Source organism: Kogia breviceps, chromosome 2 (assembly GCF_026419965.1).
Source record: "Kogia breviceps isolate mKogBre1 chromosome 2, mKogBre1 haplotype 1, whole genome shotgun sequence".
NCBI lineage: Eukaryota > Metazoa > Chordata > Mammalia > Artiodactyla > Physeteridae > Kogia > Kogia breviceps.
The window spans coordinates 195,059,532-195,081,944 of NC_081311.1; the positions used below are offsets into that span (position 1 = coordinate 195,059,532).

The 22,413-nt window shown below is 47.8% G+C and overlaps 1 protein-coding gene across 1 annotated transcript in view; it reads left to right on the forward strand.

The window, feature by feature from the left end:
• The window catches only part of INPP5D (inositol polyphosphate-5-phosphatase D), a 129,921-nt gene that overhangs the window by 17,661 nt on the left and 89,847 nt on the right, over window positions 1–22,413 (forward strand). The window contains exon 2 of the mRNA XM_059054386.2: window positions 3,824–3,887. Coding sequence (XP_058910369.1) covers window positions 3,824–3,887 — 64 coding nt within the window. The remainder of the gene's footprint in view (window positions 1–3,823; window positions 3,888–22,413) is intronic.

Genomic DNA, 22,413 nt, shown 5'->3' on the forward strand with positions numbered 1-22,413 from the left:
GAGAGCGGAGTGATCTCATACACACCAGGGACACGGGAGACTGGGGTGGCCCAGCACCATCCCAACCTGGGTGTCCAGTGGGAACATTCCTAACACACTCGCCCTGAAATGTGACCCAATCACTAGAAGAAGGAGCAGCTGAGGACTGGTTTTAGCACCCTAAATTTTTACTAAATCACCATAAAGAGGTGGGAAAGGCCTGGATGGAACCCATTGCCCCCAGTGAGCACATTGTCTGGATTATGTTCCAGTGCGGTAGTTGTCAAAGATGATTTAGTTGTGGAATCTTCACTTTAAACATTTTACATGTAAGATTTTGTGGGTGTATGTGTGTGTGCGTGTGTGTGTGCATATGTGTATGTTATGTATCTGTATATGTGTATGCACATGTATGTACATGTATACGTTTACGCGTGTAGGACCAGGGTGAAGTGCAGCTTCTGGTGAGTGCAGGAGGCCAAGGGGTGCCCCCCTCCACCTCCCTGCAGAGTCCCCAACACCCCATGGCATGCTCTCCCAGGGGTTGTGTGTGACATGGGTGGTGGTGGCCGTGATGCTCTATGCTTTCCCTTGAAGATCTACTGATTTGGCCCCAGGGATGACGTGTGGGCCCCATGCATTGGAGACGCTGAGATATTACTATCTAAGGGGAAAGTATCCTCTTTTCCCATTGTACTAGCTTTTGAATTCTCATCTGTTTGAGCAGTATGGAGCTGTTCCTTTGTTTCAGTGTTACTAGAACATCTCTGAAAAAGCCATAAAGGCTTGTCTGCCACACTTGATTAACTAAAGGGTCTTCCTGTTCTGTACGCTGTCTCTGTGCCTTTCCTGGTGACTCTGTGTTCTTTCTTTCTTTCTGTTTACAAGCTGATGTTTGGGGCCTGTTCAATCTCTTCCACAAAGAAGAACCTAGGGGTAGGACGGGAATAAAGACACAGACCTACTAGAGCATGGACTTGAGGATATGGGGAGGGGGAAGGGTAAGCGGTGACAAAGTGAGAGAGTGGCATGGACATATATACACTACCTAAATACATAAAATAGATAGCTAGTGGGCAGCAACCGCATAGCACAGGGAGATCAGCTAGGTGGTTTGTGACCACCTAGAGGGGTGGGATAGGGAGGGTGGGAGGGAGACGCAAGAAGGAGGGAATATGGGGATATATGTATAGATATAGCTGATTCACTTTGTTATAAAGCAGAAACTAACCATTGTAAAGCAATTATACTCCAATAAAGATGTTAAAAAAAAAATTAGCTGCCCTCACCCAAATAGGAGACCGTTCTCGCCCTGACCTTATTTGCATATCTACAGGAGGAAGTGTCACGAGAACAAGCAGTGAAAGATAAGAGCAGAGCAGACTTCCAGCTGTCCTCCAGTGTGTGCCTGGCAGGCTCTGCAAAAGGGGTTAAGGCTGCAGGGGATGGGGATGGGGATGGGGGAGTTAGGCTGGGGTCTGGGATGGTTTCCTGCTTCCCGGGACATCTGCAGGAGGTGAGGTGGTACTAGACTACGGATTCATCCTGGCCATCTCTGAGATAAGCCAATTGTGGTGTCAGTTCAGGCTCTAAAGACAGGAAGGGGAGTGGAAAGATGGGAATTAAAGGGATCAGAGGAAGAGAGGAAATTTTCCTATGAGAAATGAAGAGACATGTGGAAGTGAAATTACCCAAAACATTCTCCAAAACTTTCTTTTAACATTCATTGTTTCAAAAGGCTTTAAAAATTGTAAAATTAACTACATAAAATTGTAAAACTTCTACACAGCTAAAAAGAAAATAAATCAATAAACACTGTTAAAAATAATTAACTCCAAAATATATTGTGGTATATTTCAAAGTCTTATGAATCAATAAGCAAAAGATGATTTTAAAAATGTGAGACAAAGACATGAAAAGGAATTCAGGGGAAAAGAAATACAAATAGTGAAACATGAGAACACGTTCAACCTTTCTCATAAAGAAAGGCAAATTAAAGCAAGCCATCATTTTTCTTTCACCTCGCAGATTTGCAAAAGATTAAAATGTCTGATAACAGCCAGTTGGCAGGGTGTGGGGAAATAGACACTTTCATATCCGGTTAGCAGGAGACACAATGTGAGAACTTCATTGGAAGGCAATTGTTCATCTCTGTCAAAATATAAAGTGCCTGCGGGCTTCAGCCCAGCTGTTCTCCTTCTAGTGATTTATCCACAATCTCTAACAAATGTCAGAACGTGTCGTGTTCAGTGTGTTTCAGGCACTCTTCTAAATGCTTCATCTACACAACAGGTAGATGTTATCATTCTCCCCTTTTTACTGGTGGGGAAACTAAAACTCTGGATTCACCAGTGAACACAAGAGGTAGGAACAGAGATGTTCACTGCAGCATTATTTATAACAGTAAAAAGCCCAAAATAACTACCTGTCCATCATCGTGGCCTAAAATGAACAATGGCACGGCCACATGGTAGAACATGACTTAGGCAGATAACTAATGTTTTTGGGGGGAAAAACAGCAAATTTCAGAACAATGTATATAGTATGATGTTATTTGCATTTAAAAGATATGCATATATAAGTTTGTGTGTATGTTTAAACATTTTGGAATGATTTACAAGAAGGAGTAGGAACTCTAAGGAACTCACAGGAGCCGGGGAAGAAGACATTTATTTTTCATTTTATATCGTTCCGTGTGGTCTTAAATTTTTTAAACTAGTGTATAATTTAAAAATCGAGTTAAACAATAACATAAATGTTCAGGGCCGGGCACATAGGAGGGGTTAAATGAGTGAAACTTTTGTACTGAATCATCTCCTTGATCACAGAAACAACATGAGCATCTGTGAGCTGGAGTGTGGCCGCTGCCTGGGGGTCCAGCAGGGGCGGGCAGGTTTTCAAGGTCTGTGAGGATCCCAAGTGGGGGAAAAGGGGGCAGGGAGGTTATGGTGGGTGAGAGAACAGACCAGCCATTTCAACTGAGAGTGTAAGACCCAAGGAGCGTTCGCCCAAACTCCTTATGCCTGTGGGCTCAGCAGCCGAGCCAGTGGACCTCCGTGGCCATCTGCTGCCACCAGGCTGTCTGTGGGCTGGGTCCCCCACCTGGACCACCCACCAATGGGCCCCTTTCCCAAGGTGGTGAGACTTGACAACTCCTACTTCCTCTTGAAGCTTTTGGGAGAATAAAAAGTAGCTCTTCTTCCTTCTCACATTGGAGACCTCTGGACCAGAGGAAGGTTGAGCTTCTGGAAAGAAAAGACAATCCGAAATTCCTTGCACTTCTGCGTTAGAAGCAATCCCTAAGGCTCACCCACCTGCTGCTGGGAAAGTCTGGGTCTCTGAAGGGATGGTGGCTGGCCTTTGGGAGAATGAACCCATGGGGCAAAGTCTCCAGGAGAGGCAGCCACAGGGGGTAGGGGAGCTCCGTCCAAAGCTGAGTGAGCTTTGCCCTGCCAGTGCCGCCCCTCTGTGGCAGTGCCCACCACCCATTCAGCATGTTCCCACCATGCTCAGCCCCATGGAGTCTCATTTCTTCTTGAAACACCCCTTCTGGCTCCATTCACTTGGCCAACATGACAGCCCAGAGGTTTAGGAAGCCCTTTCAGATGGCGGACTCCTCTAAATCAGACCGCACAGCTGTCAAGCTGTGTCAAGCGCCAACGTAAATCACGTACCAAAGATCCCACCCACCTTTTCCTGAGGCTCCTTGAGTGCTGGAGGGGGGTGGGTGGGGGTGGGGTGGGGGAGTGGACAAGCAGCCCTGACTCTGCCCCTTGCCCCGGATTTGCTTGATGTCCAGAAAAAGGAATGCATAGGTTCTCATTCAGCATTTGGTCTGTTTCAGGTACCGGAATTGCGTTTACACTTACAGGATTCTGCCCAATGAGGATGATAAATTCACTGTTCAGGTAAGTCTTTTATAAGCCACGAAATCTGACCCTGATTGGAACCTTATACTGGCAGAGAAGGAGTGAAAAAGAGGAAGAAGGGAAGAAAGCAGGTGTCCCAAGCCGCCTAGACGTGGGGGCTTGTCTTTCCCCTAGAAGAACCTGGGTGGCGTTGCTTAGCAGGTGGACGGTGACCCTGCAAAGGGACCTGCCCTGGGACATGATGGGGCAGGCACGACAGACGTTATCTGTGTTCACGGGTGTGAAGGGGAAATAACAGAAAGAAGGATACTCAGAGACCAAGGACAAGTGACTGTGGCTGGTTGGTTGTTTTCTTCAGTGCATTCAAATGCATGACAGTCAGTGGGCCAGGAAAGAGAGAAGGGAGGGAACTTGCTGGAGAACAGATAGTTTGAGGGGCTAGAAGACTGCCCTAAGGATTAGCATGAGATAATATCTTTCAATGTGTAGAGATCTATTCCGTCAGAGGCTGACGCTCATGGCGTCTGATTTCACCACGTAAAGTCCAAACGTGTAAAACTTGCATTAAAGGTTAAAGAGCGAATTCCGTGGCAGCCCAGTGGTTAGGACTCGGCGCTTTCACTGCTGTGGCCCCGGGGTTCGATCCCTGGTCAGGGGACTAAGATCCCCCAAGCAGTGTAACGTGGCCAGAAGAGAAAGAAAAACAAAATGTTAAAGAAAGCCATACTAGGTGTGCCAAGTCTGGGAAGACCACCTTCCATACAGTTTGCGAGACAAACACCACGGGTGTTGTGTGACCGCAATGCATGACAACCGAGTGATGTGGAGGCCAGGGGAGCTCTCTGTAATCTGGCTGCACCAAGAGAGCAGGGGGTGGGCAGAAAAAAGGGGGTGATGCTCTCGGTGTCCACGGTGGGAGCAGAGGAGTCACACTCAGCTCTTGGGCCCTTCGTGAGAGGCACCCACAGGCAGAGTGCCCCACCCACGTGCCAAGCAGAGCAGCCAGGATAGAGAAGGGTCAGGACACCATGTCATGGAGAAGCAGCGAGAGAGTCTGTGGGGGTTAGTTGAAAAGAAAGTAGAAGTGGAAGGGGCGAGGTGGCGTGTGATCACTGATTCCGGAGGTGATGGGAACAGTGCATTTTGTGCAGAACTAGGATGCAGCGGTACAGACGGAATGGGAATCAAGGGCAGGACGGCAGACAGGTCCCTGGGGCACAAGTCACTGGAAATGCATCGAGAGGGAGTTGTGTTGAGTAGAAAGTTTCTGGGAGACTATTCATGGAGATCAAAGAAATTTCAATGAGCCACTTGGGACAGAGACAGAGACCTCAGGGCCGTGCGTGGGCCAACCCACGTGATCACGACGCCGCCTTCTCGGAGGCTGGGACTGTGCTGCAAGCCTTCCCTGGGGATGCAGGTTTGGGCTCAAGCAGAATTGTTTCATGCCCTAGAGGTCAGGCTGAGCGTTGCTTCTGGCTTCTTCGTCCTTCCCGTACATACGGGCATCTGCACTGGTATCTAAAGAACATCCATTTGGATGTTTTTGGATAGTCTAGGATGCCCCCATGTCTCAGCCTCGGCACCAGGGACAAATGTTGGTACCTTAATATTGGACGGTTCTTTCAAGACTTGCCAACCACTCATCAATGGGATGGCTGCCTCTCCTATGGGCTCCTCACCTGTCAGGGATGAGGCCGCCTGAAGGGAGGCCTGCCTGGGGCAGGCAGTGGGGCTCCAAGGCCTCGAATTTTTTCCAAGTCTAGGACTGCATGAACTTTCCCACAAAGGTTGGCGTCCTTGATAGGTGGTTTGCTGAAAGGAGTCTAAACTCTCTTAAGTTAAAAGTTAGTTGGTGCTTTTGATCTCTTTTCCCCTTGTGGTTTTCTTCTATTCCTTCAAAGGGAAGAAGACTTTAAGTATGACTAGGCCGTAAGCTGGAAAAGACATGACTTTGTGGCTTCTATAGAGTCTGTACTCATGGTTTGTATACGTCTAGACTGCGTCTGGGTCTATCCCCTCTGGCCTTTACCTCTTGCTGCTGTGGCATCGCATGTTCCTGGGAACGGCTGCCAGTCCTGCAGCAGCTGGGGCCTCATCAGGCTTTGGGGGTTGAAAAGAACAGAGACTTGCTTTGGCTAACTTATGCAAGGGGGGAGGGCGGCCCTGGTGGAGATGCCCAGCTCAAGGAGGGAGAAGGCTGGGGCCTGGGACCAGAAGGGTTGGGGCCCTGCAGCCCAGGTGCCACCTGCCACGACTCAGCCCTTCTCAGTGGGCCTGCCCTTCCCCGCCAACAGGCTCGCTCCCGAGTTGCCAGTTCCAAGAGGGAATACGGCTGGCTCGGCCCCATCGACAACTTCCTCTGCAAGGGCCCTTTCAGGGCTGTGTATGAATCAGCTGCCTTGGAGCAGGGGCCCGGCCACGGCTCGGCTCGTAGAAGGGGGTAGAGCTGTGGGGACAGAGCATGGTTACCTGAGGCCCACGCTCAGCCAGGGTGATGAGCGGGCAGGTTTCATGGAAGAGCTGGCACCCTGCTGGCCGGGTCTGCCCCGACCCCGGCACTGGGCCCGGGACCTCCTTGGTGGCCAGCACCAGGTAACCAGGGGACAGGGAGCTGGGGGACCCAGGCAATTTTCACTCCTAAGGATACGCCTTCCTGTAAAAATACAGCCCCTCACAAGATGGTCAGAGTAGCTGTGCACGAAGGAGCGGGTTAAAGCACGTGCACTCTTAGGCCAAGTCTCGCGGTTGCCGAGCCTCAGCAGTTACCATTCGGGGTTTATTTTAAATCCAGTTCCGCTTTTCATGTTGAGGCAAAACCTCATACTCTTTTCTGAGCTTAGCCACAGTTTCTAAATAACTCACTCCTTACACCTGAATCTGTTTGGTGCTACCAGAATAGGAGGCTCCCCGAATAAGAGTCTGGCCTGAAATGTTGCCAAGCGAAGCAGCAAAAGCTTTCATCTTATTCTAATTACCTTAGCTCTTCTCACTGGGGCCTTTGGCTTTTTGACAAAACCAAAGAGCCGCTCGGTCTTCGTTCCTTCCAGAGCGACCTCGTGAAGTCGGCCGCGGGCTGCGGCCCGCGACAGTCCGTGTGGCTCAGGAAGAGGAGCGATCCTGACGCTTGGCGACTTTGTTCTCACTCCACCTTTCTCAGACTTACAAAAAATCAGAGATGGGAGGGAAGTGTGTAAGCTCTAACTTCATTCAATCCCCATGCTTTAAGCATGGACGTGGCTGGGCCCTGCAGAAGCAAGGCCTCAGGCCCAGTCTCCAGACCTGCCCAGCTAAGCCGTCTTTCTTGGACCCCAGAAAGTGTGTCCAAACCCAGTTGGGTGTTGAATCCCTTAGAGAAGGACAGACTCTGCCCCAGGAGGACAGGGAGACAGGGAGAGGTAGCCTCTCAAAGGGAGAGCCCTCTTTTCCTGCCACCGCTGTAAATATTGATAACATTTGATCACACGTAACATTTGGCCTTTGGGCTAAATCAGTGAGGCACCTGGAACTCAAGCAGACCACCCTGTTCCCAGCTGGTTCAGGTCAAGGTTGTGGCAGCCATGCGGCCTTGGGCGAGAGTGTGACTCCATTGGAAAGTGCGAGTCACACACGTGCCTCCCAGGGTGCGTGTGAAATACCCAGCCCCCGGGAGTGGCCGGCGTCGGGGAGCTGCCGGCATGGCCGTTACCGTCTTTATTTGCCGTGAGAGGGAACAGACCTCCAACAAGACGATGGCATCTGTGAACCAGCATAAGTCAGTTCTACCTCGTGCTCTGGTGAGGGAGGAGGGAAGAATGGCGGGAAAGAGAAGGAGAAAGACAATGAAGAGAGAGCAAGGAAGGAAGGACCGAGTGAAAGAGGGAAAAGGAGAGAAGGAAAGAGAAAGCTAAGAGGGAGGAAGAAAAAGAGAAGGAAGAACGAGGGAGGGGTAGAGGTGAGTGGGGTGGGCAGTTCTGACAGAAGAAAAGGTGGAAACAGGCGTGGGGCACAGAGGCAGCAGAGAAGGGAAGGAGAAGGGACACAGACGGTGTTCTAGAAGGTTCTAGGCAGTGACTAGGGGTGGCAGGAAGGGGGCAGGTTTAGTGGCAATCAGGCTCCCTCAGCTCTGCTTCTTGGGCTGTGGATTTCCAGTTTCCTCAGCAGCCCGTGGATTTGTTAAGTAGCTGTTCAACAGCCACCCTTGACCCTGAGAATCTTCCAGACTGGAGGCTGAGCTGCCGGGGCTGGGGGTGGGCAGGGCTCTGAGCGCCGCCCTGTGCGGCCAGAGGACGGCGGGTGCGCCCAGCCCCTCAGCCTTGAGTTTCCCGCACCCAGAGTGTGGGTTTCTCATAAGGCCTGGCCTCCCTCCCCGCTGTGGACAGGGAAGTGGCCCTCCCCCTGGAATGAACTGTGAGGTTCCCACTGCCTTTGCAATGACCCTCCTCCCTGGGACATCAAGGCCAAGTTCAAGGCAGGACGTGCAGTTCTGATGGGCCAGCTTGAGCAGAACTGAGGGAAGGGCCGAGGGCTATCACGTAAACGGCTCGACGCCACAGCCCAAGGGGAGGGGGCCCTTCGGCTCCATTCCTACCACCCTTCAACCCTTGCTGTTTTTCTCACATCCTTCCTACCCAGAAGAATAAAGCAGAAGATAAAAACTGCCCCCAGGGCTTCCCTGGTGGTACAGTGGTTGAGAGTCCGCCTGCCGATGCAGGGGACACGGGTTCGTGCCCCGGTCCGGGAAGATCCCACGTGCCGCGGAGCGGCTGGGCCCGTGAGCCATGGCCGCTGCGCCTGCGCGTCCGGAGCCTGTGCTCTGCAACGGGAGAGGCCACAACAGTGAGAGGCCCGCGTACCGCAAAAAAAAAAAAAAAAAACCCTGCTCCTGGCCCCCCCATCACAGTGATATATTCACTGCAAACTCCCTGTCTTTTCTCAGCGTTGAGATTCTACGCAGGATATTGACTGTTGAAATCAAGACTGGAACATACACAGGTTTTAAGGCAAGTTTAGGTGAAGAAGGAATTGGAAACCATGAGCCTCATGGACTCTCGGTCTCCTTTCCCCATTTAGAAGAAAACCCCGGTGCTTTGAGCTGTTCGGGTGAGAGACTCATGACTCAGTTCCTGCTCCCCGACGGTGGCTGTCACGTTGCTCTGGGCAGTGTGGCTTTTGGAGCGAGAAAACAAAACAACTTTCTAAAAGCCGTTCCGTCTCAAGTGCCCAGGAGGGTGGACGGTTGAGCCATTGTTATTAAGCTCAGGAAGAGGGTGGCAGCTGTTATTGTTCTGAGTGGTCACCAAGTGAAATAAAGATTCCGTCTGAGCCGACAGGCGAAGGATGTGGCTCGAGAACACACTTCCTGACATTGCACAAGAGGGAGTAGAAGAGGTACAGGCGACAGAAGCCATATGCGACCTGGGCCACCTCGCAGGACTCTGTGGCCATGCTGAGGGCAGGCGGCCCGGCAGGCTCCACAGCGGCCGAGCAGTCCCTTTTGGCCATCACTGCCACATTCTAGAAGCGTGTATTTTAATGTAACTTCATCTCATTTCGTTTTAGTTTAACCTGCTGTAGACCAAGGACAGGTCTGTTTTCCAAGTTTCTGAATATCTCAAAACATTTTCCAGTTGCCTTCAGATTGACAAGGAAATTTGATGGAGATGAAATTCTTGGGGACCGAATTTCCCCTCAAAATTCTATAGAGGTGGTGTTCTACTGCCTTCCGAAATTTACGAGTTACAAATAGCCCCAGATACAAAATCCAAGGTCAAGCTGGTACCAGTACCATTATGGGGAGCCAGGTTTTTTTTTCCTGTTTTTGCATTGAAGCTGGTGGGGATTCTTTACCACCCTGGTCATTTTCCTTTCGTCGATAGTTCTGGGAATGTGTTCAGCCTGCTCGTTTTGCAAACCTGGGTCTTCTTTGGCTCAGAAGACCTTTCTTCTGTTTGGTCTTTGAGTAAGTTTTATGGGGTTTTTTGTTTTGTTTTAATTAATTTATTTATTTGGCTGTGCGGGGTCTCAGTTGTGGCATGTGAGATCTTTAGTTGTGGCATGCGGGACATAGTTTCCTGACCAGAGATGGAACCCGGGCCCCCTGCATTGGGAGCACAGAGTCTTAACCACTGGACCACCAGGGAAGTCCCTTGAGTAAGTTTTTATTCCAGCTCTTCTGGTTTCTCTTTGCCCTCTCTACCTCCCAATGGCTGTCTTTACTCTTTCCCCCTCCCCGCTGGCCATCTCGTCCGTGCTTCTCATGCTCCAAGCCTTCTAGTCCACCTTGCCGCAGGACATGGGACCATTTCCTCTTTGTTGCCCAAAGCAGAGCCCACATGGGGACCAACACTAGCTGTGGCTGGTGGGTTTAGGTACAGGGATAACATAGTATAATGTGATTGATGGGAGTAGGATGCAATAGTAACCAATGAGATGTGAAGGGAAGTGTTCCATGGGGCTTCTGGTAAAGGTTTTTTTTTGTCTTAGAAGGAGACACAAGGATGAAATGGTCCCTTTTCTACCTTTGGAAGCTGTCGTAGGATGTGATAGCTGGGGCTGCTGCTGCCATCTTGCAACCAAGAGGGGAAGTGGCTGGAAAGTGAGGCCAATGTGCAGAGTGTAGAGCAGAAGGATGAAATGAACCTGGGTCCTAAATGATGCCATTGAATTAACCAAGCTGGTCATTGCCTGGCCTCTGGACTTCCTGTTTGTGATATAATTAATTCCTTTTTGTTCAAGTAGTTGAATTGGGGTTCTCTGTTACCTGCAGCAAAAAGTACCTTACTATGCAAATGTTTGGCCTATCCTAGGGGAATTTCAAAAGAGAACAAGAAAATTTTTAACTGAACATCAAGTTTCACTGCACCAGAAGCTCATAATCCATGGTCTGACACTGATATCCCCGACTCTCCCCTCTCTTCAGCCGTGACCTGTGCCGTGTTGCCAGGACCACTCCAGTCCCGCTCAGACACTTGCAATGACTTGTCTCCATGCCCCACATCCTAGGGGTCGATATCCCTTTCTCCAGCTCTAACCAGAAAAAGCATAAAAACCAATCAATATTTTAGCAACTACTTGCTTCTTGCAGAATGGTTTAGCGTCTTCTCTCAACTTCGCTCTCAAGATCAGGTTCTGGGTCTAATCTTAGTACAGGTAAGAGGCTACTTAAAGCTACCCAACAGAAGAGAGTCTTTCCTCTAAGAAAATCATCCCAGGAATAAAGACACAAACATAGAGAATGGACTTGAGGACACGGGGAGGGGGAAGGGTAAGCTGGGATGAAGTGAGAGAGTGGCACGGACATATATACACTACCAAATGTAAAATAGATAGCTACTGGGAAGCAGCCGCATAGCCCAGGGAGATCAGCTCGGTGCTTTGTGACCACCTAGAGGGGCGGGATAGGGAGGGTGGGGGGGAGACGCAAGAGGGAGGGGATATGGGGATATATGTATATGTATAGCTGATTCACTTTGTTATAAAGCAGAAACTTACCATTGTAAAGCAATTATACTCCAATAAAGACGTTAAAAAAAAAAGAAAAGAGAAGAGAAGAAAATAATCCGTAATTACTCCATAAAAATATCTACCTGCTTCCTGCTGCCCACCTACGGCTCCCGAACCCCTTACCTTCCTTTATCTTCTTCATGGCACTTGTAAGTACCTGACTTCATATACTTATTCATTGATTTTTGTATTGCCAGTCTTAGAACTGTTCCTGGCATATAGTGGGCACTCAGTAGATATTTACTGAATGAATTAATTCTGCTGCCAGCCTCCAGAATGTAGAACGACTATGTGTTTCACTTCAAATTAGGACTTGATTTGCCCTTGCTTCTGTTCTCATTCTTAACTGGGTCCACACTATCCACCGCATCTACTGACTTGGCACTTGTTTTTCATTCCTTGTCCATTGCCTCTGCATCCTGGGCAGGTTCTCTGCTCCGCAGTCTTCGTTTGGCTATCACTCCCTCCAGTGTGGATTTTCATGTCACCATGGAGCTTTCCATGTTGGTGCAAGCCTGCATTGTTGGCCGAGCTCCCTCTTTAACTGGTGCTGTTGTCTGTTCACCTTTCCCATTTTCTTCTTGTGGGTTTTCACTTCTGGGTCAGAAAGGCCTTGCCTTTTCACATCCGTGTGATGACATCAGATGCTTCCCAGGATGTTTTACTAGTTCCTGCAGCAGAGGATTGAGAGAAGCCTTCCTCTGGGTCTTATTCCCTCCAGCCCCCATTTCCTCATCTGAAATATGGGGATAACGACATTACTTATGTAGGGAGATTTCCAGGACCAGAGACGGTTTATGTGAAGCACGCAGTGCCAGACACGTGCGTAACCCAATGAGTGATGGCTTCACAATAACTAGGAAGTGGGGAGAGAGGCACGGAGGCCGGTCAGCTAAGCAACACCCAGGCAAAGCTACACAGGCAGAAGCCCAGGCCTGCGGACTGAGGACGCCGGGCTCAGGGGAGGGAGAAGGTGCTGAGACTTGGGGACACAAAAGACTCAGGGGTCCTGAGACTGGTACATGATAGTCCAGGAGGACTTGGAAAGAAGAATGAGTGGCCAGGGATCCTGACTGGCCCCAGATCACGGCCCAGGAGTGGGGAGGGGATGGAGGGGCCAAGCTCGGGCCCCTCTGTCCTCTTTGTATGAGGACCCACTTGAGTCCTAGGTCTGCTCTTTGGGCCAGTTGAAGAACTGGGGAAGACAGATGCAGGTGCTCAGGGCAGGGGCTGGTCCCTGGGGTCCCTCTGGGCAGCAGTGAGAGAGAACTTGAGGATACCAGAGGGGCCAGGGAAGGTCCTATAACCGACCCTCCCCGGGGCTTACCTTATCTCTTTTCACCATTGTCCCCAATTACTGAGCCCTTCTTAGGAGCCAGGCACTTAATATACATTCTTTAATCCTGGGAGGGAGGTATTCTTAACATTACTCCCATGTTAAACACAAGGAAACTGAGGCTCAGGTGGGATAACACTGTTTGCTCGGTTCATACAACTGGTCAGTGACAGGATAGGGATATCACTTGACCCGCCATGCTGTGGCTTAAGGGCAAGGCCACCCTCCCCTCCTTGGCTTGGCTGTTAGGCATGGAGGAGTCCGATGGGGCCTCCTGGCTGGAAGGTGGGTGCCAGATTGAATCTGATGCTGCCGCCGTGTTCGGCTACCGGCCTTTGCTTTCCCAACCACTGAAGGTTGGCCCCAGCTGTGGAACCAGCTGTGACTTGTATAGCATTGGAGCCATTAACCTTCTCGAATGAGGCTCAAGATGACCCTCCTGTTAAATCAGTCCAGGCGGGGCTACAGCGGTCCTGTCCATGTTCCAGAATGACTTAGCTGAGACGCCCCACACCCATTTATTCATCCGCACTCATTCAGCACATATTAGGTGGGCACAGTCCCTGCCCTCACGGGACATTCAGTTTAGAGACGGATGGCAAGCAATGAGCAACAGGATCCCCCAAACGCCAGATCTAGAGCTTGAAGTAGAGGTGTTTTAGGAATCCTCTGCAGCAAAAAGAGTTCCCCTTCAATAGGAGGAAATGAATGTCCCAGCCAATCCCTCCAAAAAAATCTTCACCCTGTGTTCTATGCTCCCAAGCACCTCCCCTCTTCCCACCACCAAGCCCGTGCCACGTGGGGTGGTGCTCAGCTCTGTCTGTCTACCCCAGTGAGCTGTGGGTGCCTCAGGAACAAGGTGAGGGTCTCATTTGCCTCTGTGTCTGCCCTAGAGCCCAGCCCAGGGCAGCCTTCATGACCACTCATCAACTGAAAGGCCCACCTGGACTTGGCTTCAAAGTGGTGCTCCAATTGGCTTCTCAATACTCGGGAGACCTTTCGAGGTTAACCTTAACACCCCATGTGTTTAGCAGAGATGTACCCCACTTTGAGCAGCCCCGAGATAGAGCAATCCAAATTTCTCCACCCAACCCCGATATTGAATTAATTAGTAGGTCATCAGTTTTTTGTTTTTTTGGTTTTTTTCGGTACGCGGGCCTCTCACTGCTGTGGCCTCTCCCGTTGCAGAGCACAGGCTCCGGATGCGCAGGCTCAGTCAGCGGCCACGGCTCACAGGCCCAGCCGCTCCGCGGCATGTGGGACCTTCCCGGACCGGGGCATGAACCCTTGTCCCCTGCATCGGCAGGCGGACTCCCAACCACTGCGCCACCAGGGAAGCCCAGTTAGTCATTTTCTACAAAGAGATTTGCCATAAGAGATTTAAGGAGGGAGTTTCCCAAACTCCCTTCACTTCAGCTGTTCCTCGCTGTCCAAGTCAAAACACTCCAGGAGGCTGACAGCCATCAGAGTGTCTGCCTGTCTCTCCGCCGTATTTATGCTCCCTTATGACCTGGGGGGAAAGTTCTAAAGTCTTGAAGAAATGTGTTTTCCAAAATCCAACGTCTCTGGCAAATGTATACTCTTAAGACCCAAAGAAGAGGCCCTAACACCTCATACTGGGACAAGGAGAGGACACAGTGCCAGGCTTTAAAGAGGGAAACCAGACATTCAAACAAGTAGATTTAAAGGTTACTCAGATGTCTGCAAGAAAGCCATTGGCTGCTCGGGAAACCAGACAATAGAATGGCTCTCTCTTCTGGGAAGGCATTGAGGGGATAGTTAATCCTGCCAATGCCCAGCTCCTCCCTGCCCCAGGATATTTGCACTTGCCCTGGCCTCTACCTAGGACTCTGTCCCCCCGTATCACCACATAGCTGACTGTCCTGATGTTATTGCCAGGTCTCCCCATCTAAAGTTATGCCCTGCCCCCATGGTCATTCTCCGTTATACTCCTATTTCATTTTTCTTTATAACCCTTATTGTCTGCAATGGTATTGGTTTCCTATTGCCACTGTAACAAATGACTACAAGTGTAGTGGTTTAAAAACAACACAGGTTTATTATCTTAGAATTCTGGCGGTTGGAAGTCTGAAGTGGGTCTCACTGGGCTAAAGTCAAGGAGTTACCAGGGCTGTGATCCTTGGGTCCTAGCCCGTTTCTCCATCTTCAAAGCCAGAGATGGCCGGTCAGGCTTTGTCACAATGCCACCTCTCTGGGTATGACTTACCAACCTCCCTCTTTCCTTTATGAGGACCCTTGGGATTCGATTGGGTCCACCTAAATAATTCAAGATAGTCTTCCTATCTCAAGGTCAGTACATGAGCAAGCTTAATTCCCCCACAGCCCATAACAAAACACCTTCACGGGTTCCAGGGATCGGGAAGTGCATGTCTTTGAGGGGCTATTGTTCTGGCCACCATGGCGACTGTCTTTGTGATTTTTTGGCTTACTCCTTTGTCATCTGTCTCCACCATGAGGATGGAAGACCCAGGGGAGCTAAGGCTTCATCTGTCTTGCTCACCCCTGTGTCTGCAGCTCCTAGGAGAGCAGCTGGTACAGAGTAGGTGCTCGATTCGTATTTGCTAAACGTTTGAATGAGGTGTAAATTTATAATATGAGCAGGGAGGAATGGCTTTCATTTCTTTACCTGTAAAAGGGGGGGAGTGGACTAGAGACCTCCAAATGCCTGCATGCTCTAGAATTCTGTGATTCCTTCTATAGCAGTGACATCAACGGAAAGGAGAGGGGAGTGATGGGGGGAAGCCGTTTCATAATCTGCTCTGCGGCAGGGGCGCAGTGGGTGCAGCAGGACGGGTCTTGGATGAGGTTAAAGGCAGCGGGGGAGCTTGGGGGTGGGCTGCAGGTTCATCAGGAGATGCTCCAGGCTTCATCTGCTCCGAGGCTGCTCTTCTGCAAGCTGACTCCCAGGCTAAGGACACAGAGCTTGTCTGCCAGCTGTCATTTCTGTCTCCCTCAGAGCACCTTGAGAGTTTCACAGAAAGAAAAGAAAAGCAAGCTGGAAAGAAGAGCATCTCAGGGATATGTAATTAAGGCTAAAAATATCCCTCTTGAGCTCCCAGCAATGAGAAAATGGAAAATGCTCCTGTCCCCAGGACCGCTGGGACCATGAAGCCTTTTGAAAGATAATGATTAGTCCAGGTTTTTAGTATCAATGAGCTTGTACAGGTATAAATACTTGCTCTATCCAAGCAGTGCCAAGAGATGTGTGGTTCAGTTCTTTCATGAGAGGAGTTGAAACTGGGCAGCCTCTTTAAACCTAAAAAGGTCCCCTTTCAAGCTAAACAGGACCTTTGCTGGGGGTGAAAGAAAAGGGGAAATGGAAACAGTGAACAAGAAGAGCTTCCTTCATTGCATGTGTCAGAGGGAAATGGCTATTTTAAAGGCAAATTTTGCATACTGGAGGTGGAGGAGGACTTAGAAACTCCCCTCCTTTCCCCATCTCCCACCCCCGCCTCAGTCTTGAGATGGACTGAGCAAAATCACGGAGCCCCAGGCCGGAGACAGTCCCTGGCCCCCAGATGGCCAGGGCCACCTACCTCCCCCAGCACTCCCCATCCCCACACCACACCCAGCTCTTTGTACCCCTCAGCCCCATGCTTTGCACCTAAAAGAGTTTATTCCTGCTGGCCTGGGTGAACAAATTTGGACCCCATGATGAAAATGGTTACACAGGAAGAAGCAGAAAGATAAGTCAAGTAACGTGTCCTGAGAGAAATGGAGAAATAAGCAGATTTCCAATCTGAGTGCAGCAGGAGGTCCTGTGGTTTACACAGCCTGGCTTGGACCACAAAATTACTCTCTTGAGTTAAGTCTTCTTTTTTCTGTATTAAGAAGGAAGGATTCCTGCAGATCAGTATTTGTTGTCTCTGCTTTTTCTCTTAGGAAAGTAGCAAGTAAGGGTGAGGAAGTTCAATTGAAAATACAAAACAGAAATAAAATCCCCTGAACTTGAAACATGCCTCTTGGGAAACTGTCACTGTATTATGTGTTTCTCTAAAATTTAACTTTCGAAACTGTAATATATTTGGTATCTTAAAAATAGTCTTAAGGACCTTATGTTAAGCACTTTGAGTACTCACTCAGGCTATCTTTAAATGTCAACAGTCCTACAGTATTTGGGGAAGAAAAGATTTGCAAAAATTTGGCAATAACAGTATCATGCCTGGTCAGCTAGAGTGAACAGTGCACAATTTTAAGTGTGCTGTGATTCCCTTTAAAAGTGAAGGTAGTCAAAAGGTACAAACTTCCAGTTATAAGACAAAGTAAGTCCTGAGGATGTAATGTACAGCCTGGCAGCTATGGTTAATAACACTGTATTGTATATTTGAAAGTCACTAAGAGAGTAGATCTTAAAAGTTCTCATCATAAGAAAAAAAACTGTAACTATGTGTAGTGATAGATGTTAACCAGACGTATTGTGGTAATCATTTTGCAATATGTACATCAAATCGTGTACACCTGAAGCTAATATAATGTTGTATATGTCAATTATATCTCAATTTCTTTTTAATGTAAAGAAAAGTGATTGGGAATCTTGCCTAAGAACAGATAGTGATAATAATAATAATAATAATAATAATAATAATAGCATCGTTGCTTGGAGTCCTTATGCATCCAGAATTCCTTCCTACCGCCAGTCTCACGGCGGCTTCAGGCCATACATCCTTTGGCTGATGAGTGTGTTCTCACTACTGCCTCCTGGTGCCCCTCTCCTGCCTCCGACCCTCTTAGCCCTGTGCCGTTCCCGGGGGTCTGAGAAGCAGACATTGTTCCCCCACCTGGTAGAGCCCAGGAGATTGTCTAGAGCTGGGCAATGCAGCCGCCACTGGCCGCATGTGGCAGTCGTGCATGTGAGATGTGGTTAGTCCGGATTCAGATGGGCAAAGTGTAAAGTACACCCCAGATTTCAAAGGCCTTTTTTAAAAAAATGTAATATATCTCATAACGTGTTATTTATTGCCCATTGAAATCCTAATATTTGGGATGTATTGGGTTAAATAAAACCTAATCATCAAATTAGTTTCACCTGATTTTTTTTTTTTTTTTTTTTTGTGTGTGTGTCACACGGGCCCCTCACTGCTGTGGCCTCTCCCATTGCGGAGCACAGGCTCCGGACGCACAGACCCAGCAGCCATGGCCCACGGGCCTAGCCGCTCCACGTCAAGTGGGATCTTCCCGGACCGGGGCACGAACCTGTGTCCTCTGCATCGGCAGGCAGACTCTCAACCACTGCACCACCAGGGAAGCCCTCACCTGATTTTTAAAAAATTCTTCTTAATGTGGCTACTAGAAAATTTGAAAACACATGTAAGGCTCACATTTTATTTCTATTGGGTAGCATTGCTCTAGAGCCTTGCTACTCAAAGTGTGGTCCACAGACCAACACCTGCATCATCCTAGAGCGTGTTGGAAATGCAGAGAATCAGGCCCATACCTACTGGTTCAGAATCAGCATTTAAACAAGATCCTCAAGTGAGTCATGTAGAAGATGTTAAATTCTGAACACCATGCTGAGGTGGGGGAAATGGCAGTAAGAGTCTCATGGGACGGGCAGGAATGCACCTCGGGGCGAATGCCCTGGAGCGCGAATTGTCAACATCCATGAACATCTGTGGCACCTGGTCCCCATGAGGAATAAGAACCCCCCCCCCCAAGGAATGTGTCCAACAGGTCACATGGGCAAAGATACATGTACAGGGACATTCACTGCAGCCTCACTTCAAAATGGGGACCAAGAAGAATCAGCAAGCCAGGTAAATGTGATGAGTCGGGAACGGTTACATGAAGTATAGTCTGACCAGTTGTTTAAAAAGTTAGGGTAGAGCTGTGTGTAATAGGTTGGAAATATCTCCAAAATGTAAAAGAAGAAGGTGCCGGCTGATACTAACATATGAGAGTTTTGGGTTTTGTTTGCTGAGGGGTAGAATATATACACAGTATTACACATATATCAGAGTTGACAGGAAAGATATCTGAGAAACTGTTAACAGTGAGGCAAGACTAGAAGTTACCATTGTGGGTTACCAGTGGCAGGAGGGCTTCTACTTTTCCATTTATACCTTTAGTACTGTTTTAATTCTTTTTAACCATGGCCAAGATATAACTTTTATAATAATACTTTATAAAACTTTTCACTTCTTGTTTTTATTTAAAATTTTTCTATTACAAGAAACAGGATTATCTCAGGAAATTTGGGGGTAATGGTGCTGTCACATGGGGTCCCAAATAGGAGTACCAGCAGAGAAAATCGGGGAAAAAGAGTTTGAGATCAGACTGATACAAAGGGCTTGAGACCTGGGCTGGGAGTTTGGAGTCTGTTCTGTAGATGGCAGGGTGCCCTGGGAGGGTGGTTGTTATTTGTTTCTGTTGTTTTTAGTACAAATTGAGGTGAAGTTCACATAACACAAAATTAACCATTTTAACGTGAACAATTCTGTGGCACTCAGTACATTCACAATGTTTTGCACAAAAAAAAATTTTTTAATTACCTTTTATTCCCTACACCCCTCTGGGAAAAGCATATGTGTTGAATTTAAACCACCCAAGGCAAAAACTGGGTGGTGGGGTAATTTTTTGAAAAATTTGTTGTCATTATTACGTAAAGCTCTACTAGTGGTGGCCATGCTGTGTGAGCAGGCCCAAAGCCCCCAAGGCAGGGCCCCCAAAGCCCCCTGCTTGTTCTCAGGAGGAAACTCTGCCGGGTGACCAGGTCAGGGGCAGGTGGAGAGACCCCAACGTCAAGACCCTTGTCCGGGGATGGCAGGTCTGCTTACAACAGATGCTACTGTTTTCTTTCTTATTCTTTTTCTTTTTGCTTTCTTTTTCAACCCAAGAGAAACATGAATATATTTTTTAAAAGCATTCAAACAAAACAGAAGCACAGAGAGTAGAAAGTGAAAGTCTGCCCTCACCATCCCCACATGCCTCTCGTCTCTGCAAGGGGAACCACTGCCAGATGTGGCATTTGCCATTTTGGGTGCATTTACATAGAAACGTGAGCCTGTACACATGTACAGGTTTTGTTTTGTTTTTTTAATAAATGGGATCATGTTTTCATATTGTTCTGCAATTCGCTTTCTTCCCTTAGCAATGTATCTTTGAGATGTAGCCAAGTTAGTTAATATACATTTGAGTTAGTGCTTTTCAACTGCCATGCAATATAGTTCATCCTCCTAGTCTTAGACAATGTCCTTGTTTTTTTTTTTTTTTTGGTTATTACTACAAAAAACAATACTGCCATAAGCAGTAGGTTGGTCTGTGCTGTGCACATGTACAAGCTCTCTTCAGGATGAGATATTACTAGGTTGAGGGAATGCATGTTTTTATTGTATTGATAGATACAGCCAAAGCACCTTGTAAAAGCCTCTTCCAATGAGCCACCTCCCACCTGATGCCACTTTGCACCCAGCATGTCCCCACGTCTTCTCAATACTGGACATTACCAGTGTCTGTTATTTTCCTCAAACGGTGGATAAAATATGCAATCTCAATATTTTATTTTGCATTTTCTTCTTTAGAAATGAGGATAAGAAGATTTTCCTATAGGCATTGGCTATTTGTATTTCTTTTCCTGTGAACTGGCTATTTATATTCTTTGTCAGTTTTTTCCTTTTTAAAAATCTTTCTGATTATAAAAAGCTCTTCATATGCTTTGTATATTAATTTTGTGTTAGTTCTAATGTAAATATTTTCTCCCAGCCTGTCATTTTTTAAAAACTTTGTTTATGGTTCATTTGTCATGTGGAAGTTTACAACTTTTTGTAGTCAAATGTTTTCATTTATGGATTCTGGGTTTTGTGAATCACTTATCTCAGTATTACTTATCCAGGGAAAATATTATTTTCTCCTGACACTTTTATAATAAGCTTTTATGTTTAGCTCTTTATTTTTGCATTTGGTACAAAATAGAGAATATAACCCCATCCTCTGAATGGATAGCCACAGCATATATTAAACAATCCATCCTTTTTCCATTGATTCACAATGCCATCTCATCACATGCTAAATTCATGTAGTCCTAATGTACGGAATCTTCCTTCTGTTTCCCTGACTGGAGGAATCTATTCTTGCCCCTGTTCCATAATGTTTTTTATTTGTTGTGGCTTTATTTTGTGTATCCAGTAGACTGAGTTCTATTTATTGTTCCTCTCTTTATTCTTTGATGGTTTCCGTGCATTTTCTTTTCCAGGTGAGTTTTACAATCAGCTTGTTAAGTGCCCTAAAAAAATCCAGTTGGAATTTTTATATAATTACATTGAATTCATAGATTAATTAGAAGATAGCTGGTATCCTTATACAATCGTGTCCTATCAGAGAACATGGCATCTCTTTCCATTTATTCAGATTTTCTTTTTTATCTCTCATGTGCTGTCTTTTATATTTTCTCCCTATAGTTCTTATATCTTCATTGTTACTGGGTGTGATGTAGTTTTAGTTACCTTGGCAAACAGAACCTGTTTTTTCCGTGACATTTTCTTTTTTTTTTTTGCGGTACGCGGGCCTCTCACTGCTGTGGCCTCCCCCATTGCGTAGCACAGGCTCCGGACGGGCAGGCTCAGCGGCCACGGCTCACGGGCCCAGCCGCTCCGGGGCACGTGGGATCTTCCCGGACCGGGGCACGAACCCGTGTCCCCTGCATCGGCAGGCGGACTCTCAACCACTGCGCCACCAGGGAAGCCCCCGTGACATTTGCTGACTGGGTTTTGTTGGTGTCTATGTTATGGTTTTTGTAGGGTGATCTTACCTATCTTCCTGAATCATGAGTTTTAATCATTTTTTGAACGTATTCTTTTGGCTTCTCTAGGTACGTGATCTTGTTGTCTGCAGATAATGCTAAACCTGTCCCTTCTTTTCAATACAAGTAATCTGAGGGGGAGGAAGTTGCTTTGACTTGTTTCATGCTGGCTGGGACCCGCCGGCATGCAGATGAGTGACAACAGCATTCACTGTTGTCTTGCTCCAGATCTCTGAGGATGTTTCTGCTCTGGAAGGAGGATGCGTAACAAAGACACGGAAATAAAAATTTTAATTAAAGGGGGAAAAAGTAGAAAAATGGCAGTGCCAAGAGGAAAGCACCAACCAAACGATGCCCAAACTGGAATGGCAGGGTGGATGGGACGCCGATAAGTACAGCCAGGTTGTCAGTGCCCAGCAGGGCCTCTCCTCTCTCTGACCCGGCCCCTTGTTCCACATCACTGAGCTCTGCTTTGACCTGGTTCTGTCTGTCACCCAGCATATTTGAAATGCCTCCTAGCTTGGTGATAGCCACACTTTGGTAAGTCCACCTCCTGGATCCTAATCGGAATCACTGATGTAAATGAGAGGGAGGCCCCAAGAGCAGCTGAAACCTGTGTCTAGGATGACGTTGGCATCGTCTCACCCTAGCCGATATTCCTGCATGTGGTTCTCAACAAAAGATCACAGATGAAGATCACAAAGTGCTTTATTGAAATCTATATAGATTATACCAGAGATCACAGACTGGTAGCCCCTGCATTGGATTTAGTGTTCTGCTTGACTGACATACGTTTTTTAAAATTATGAACCAGTTAAAAGCGTTTTAAAAACTTCTGAGATTTTGGGAATTCCCTGGCAGTCCGGTGGTTAGGACTCGACGCTTTCACTGCCAGGGCCCAGGTTCAATCCCTGGTCGGGGAACTAAGATCCCGTAAGCTGTGCGGCATGGCCAAAAAACAAAAATAAATAATAAAATAAAAATTTAAG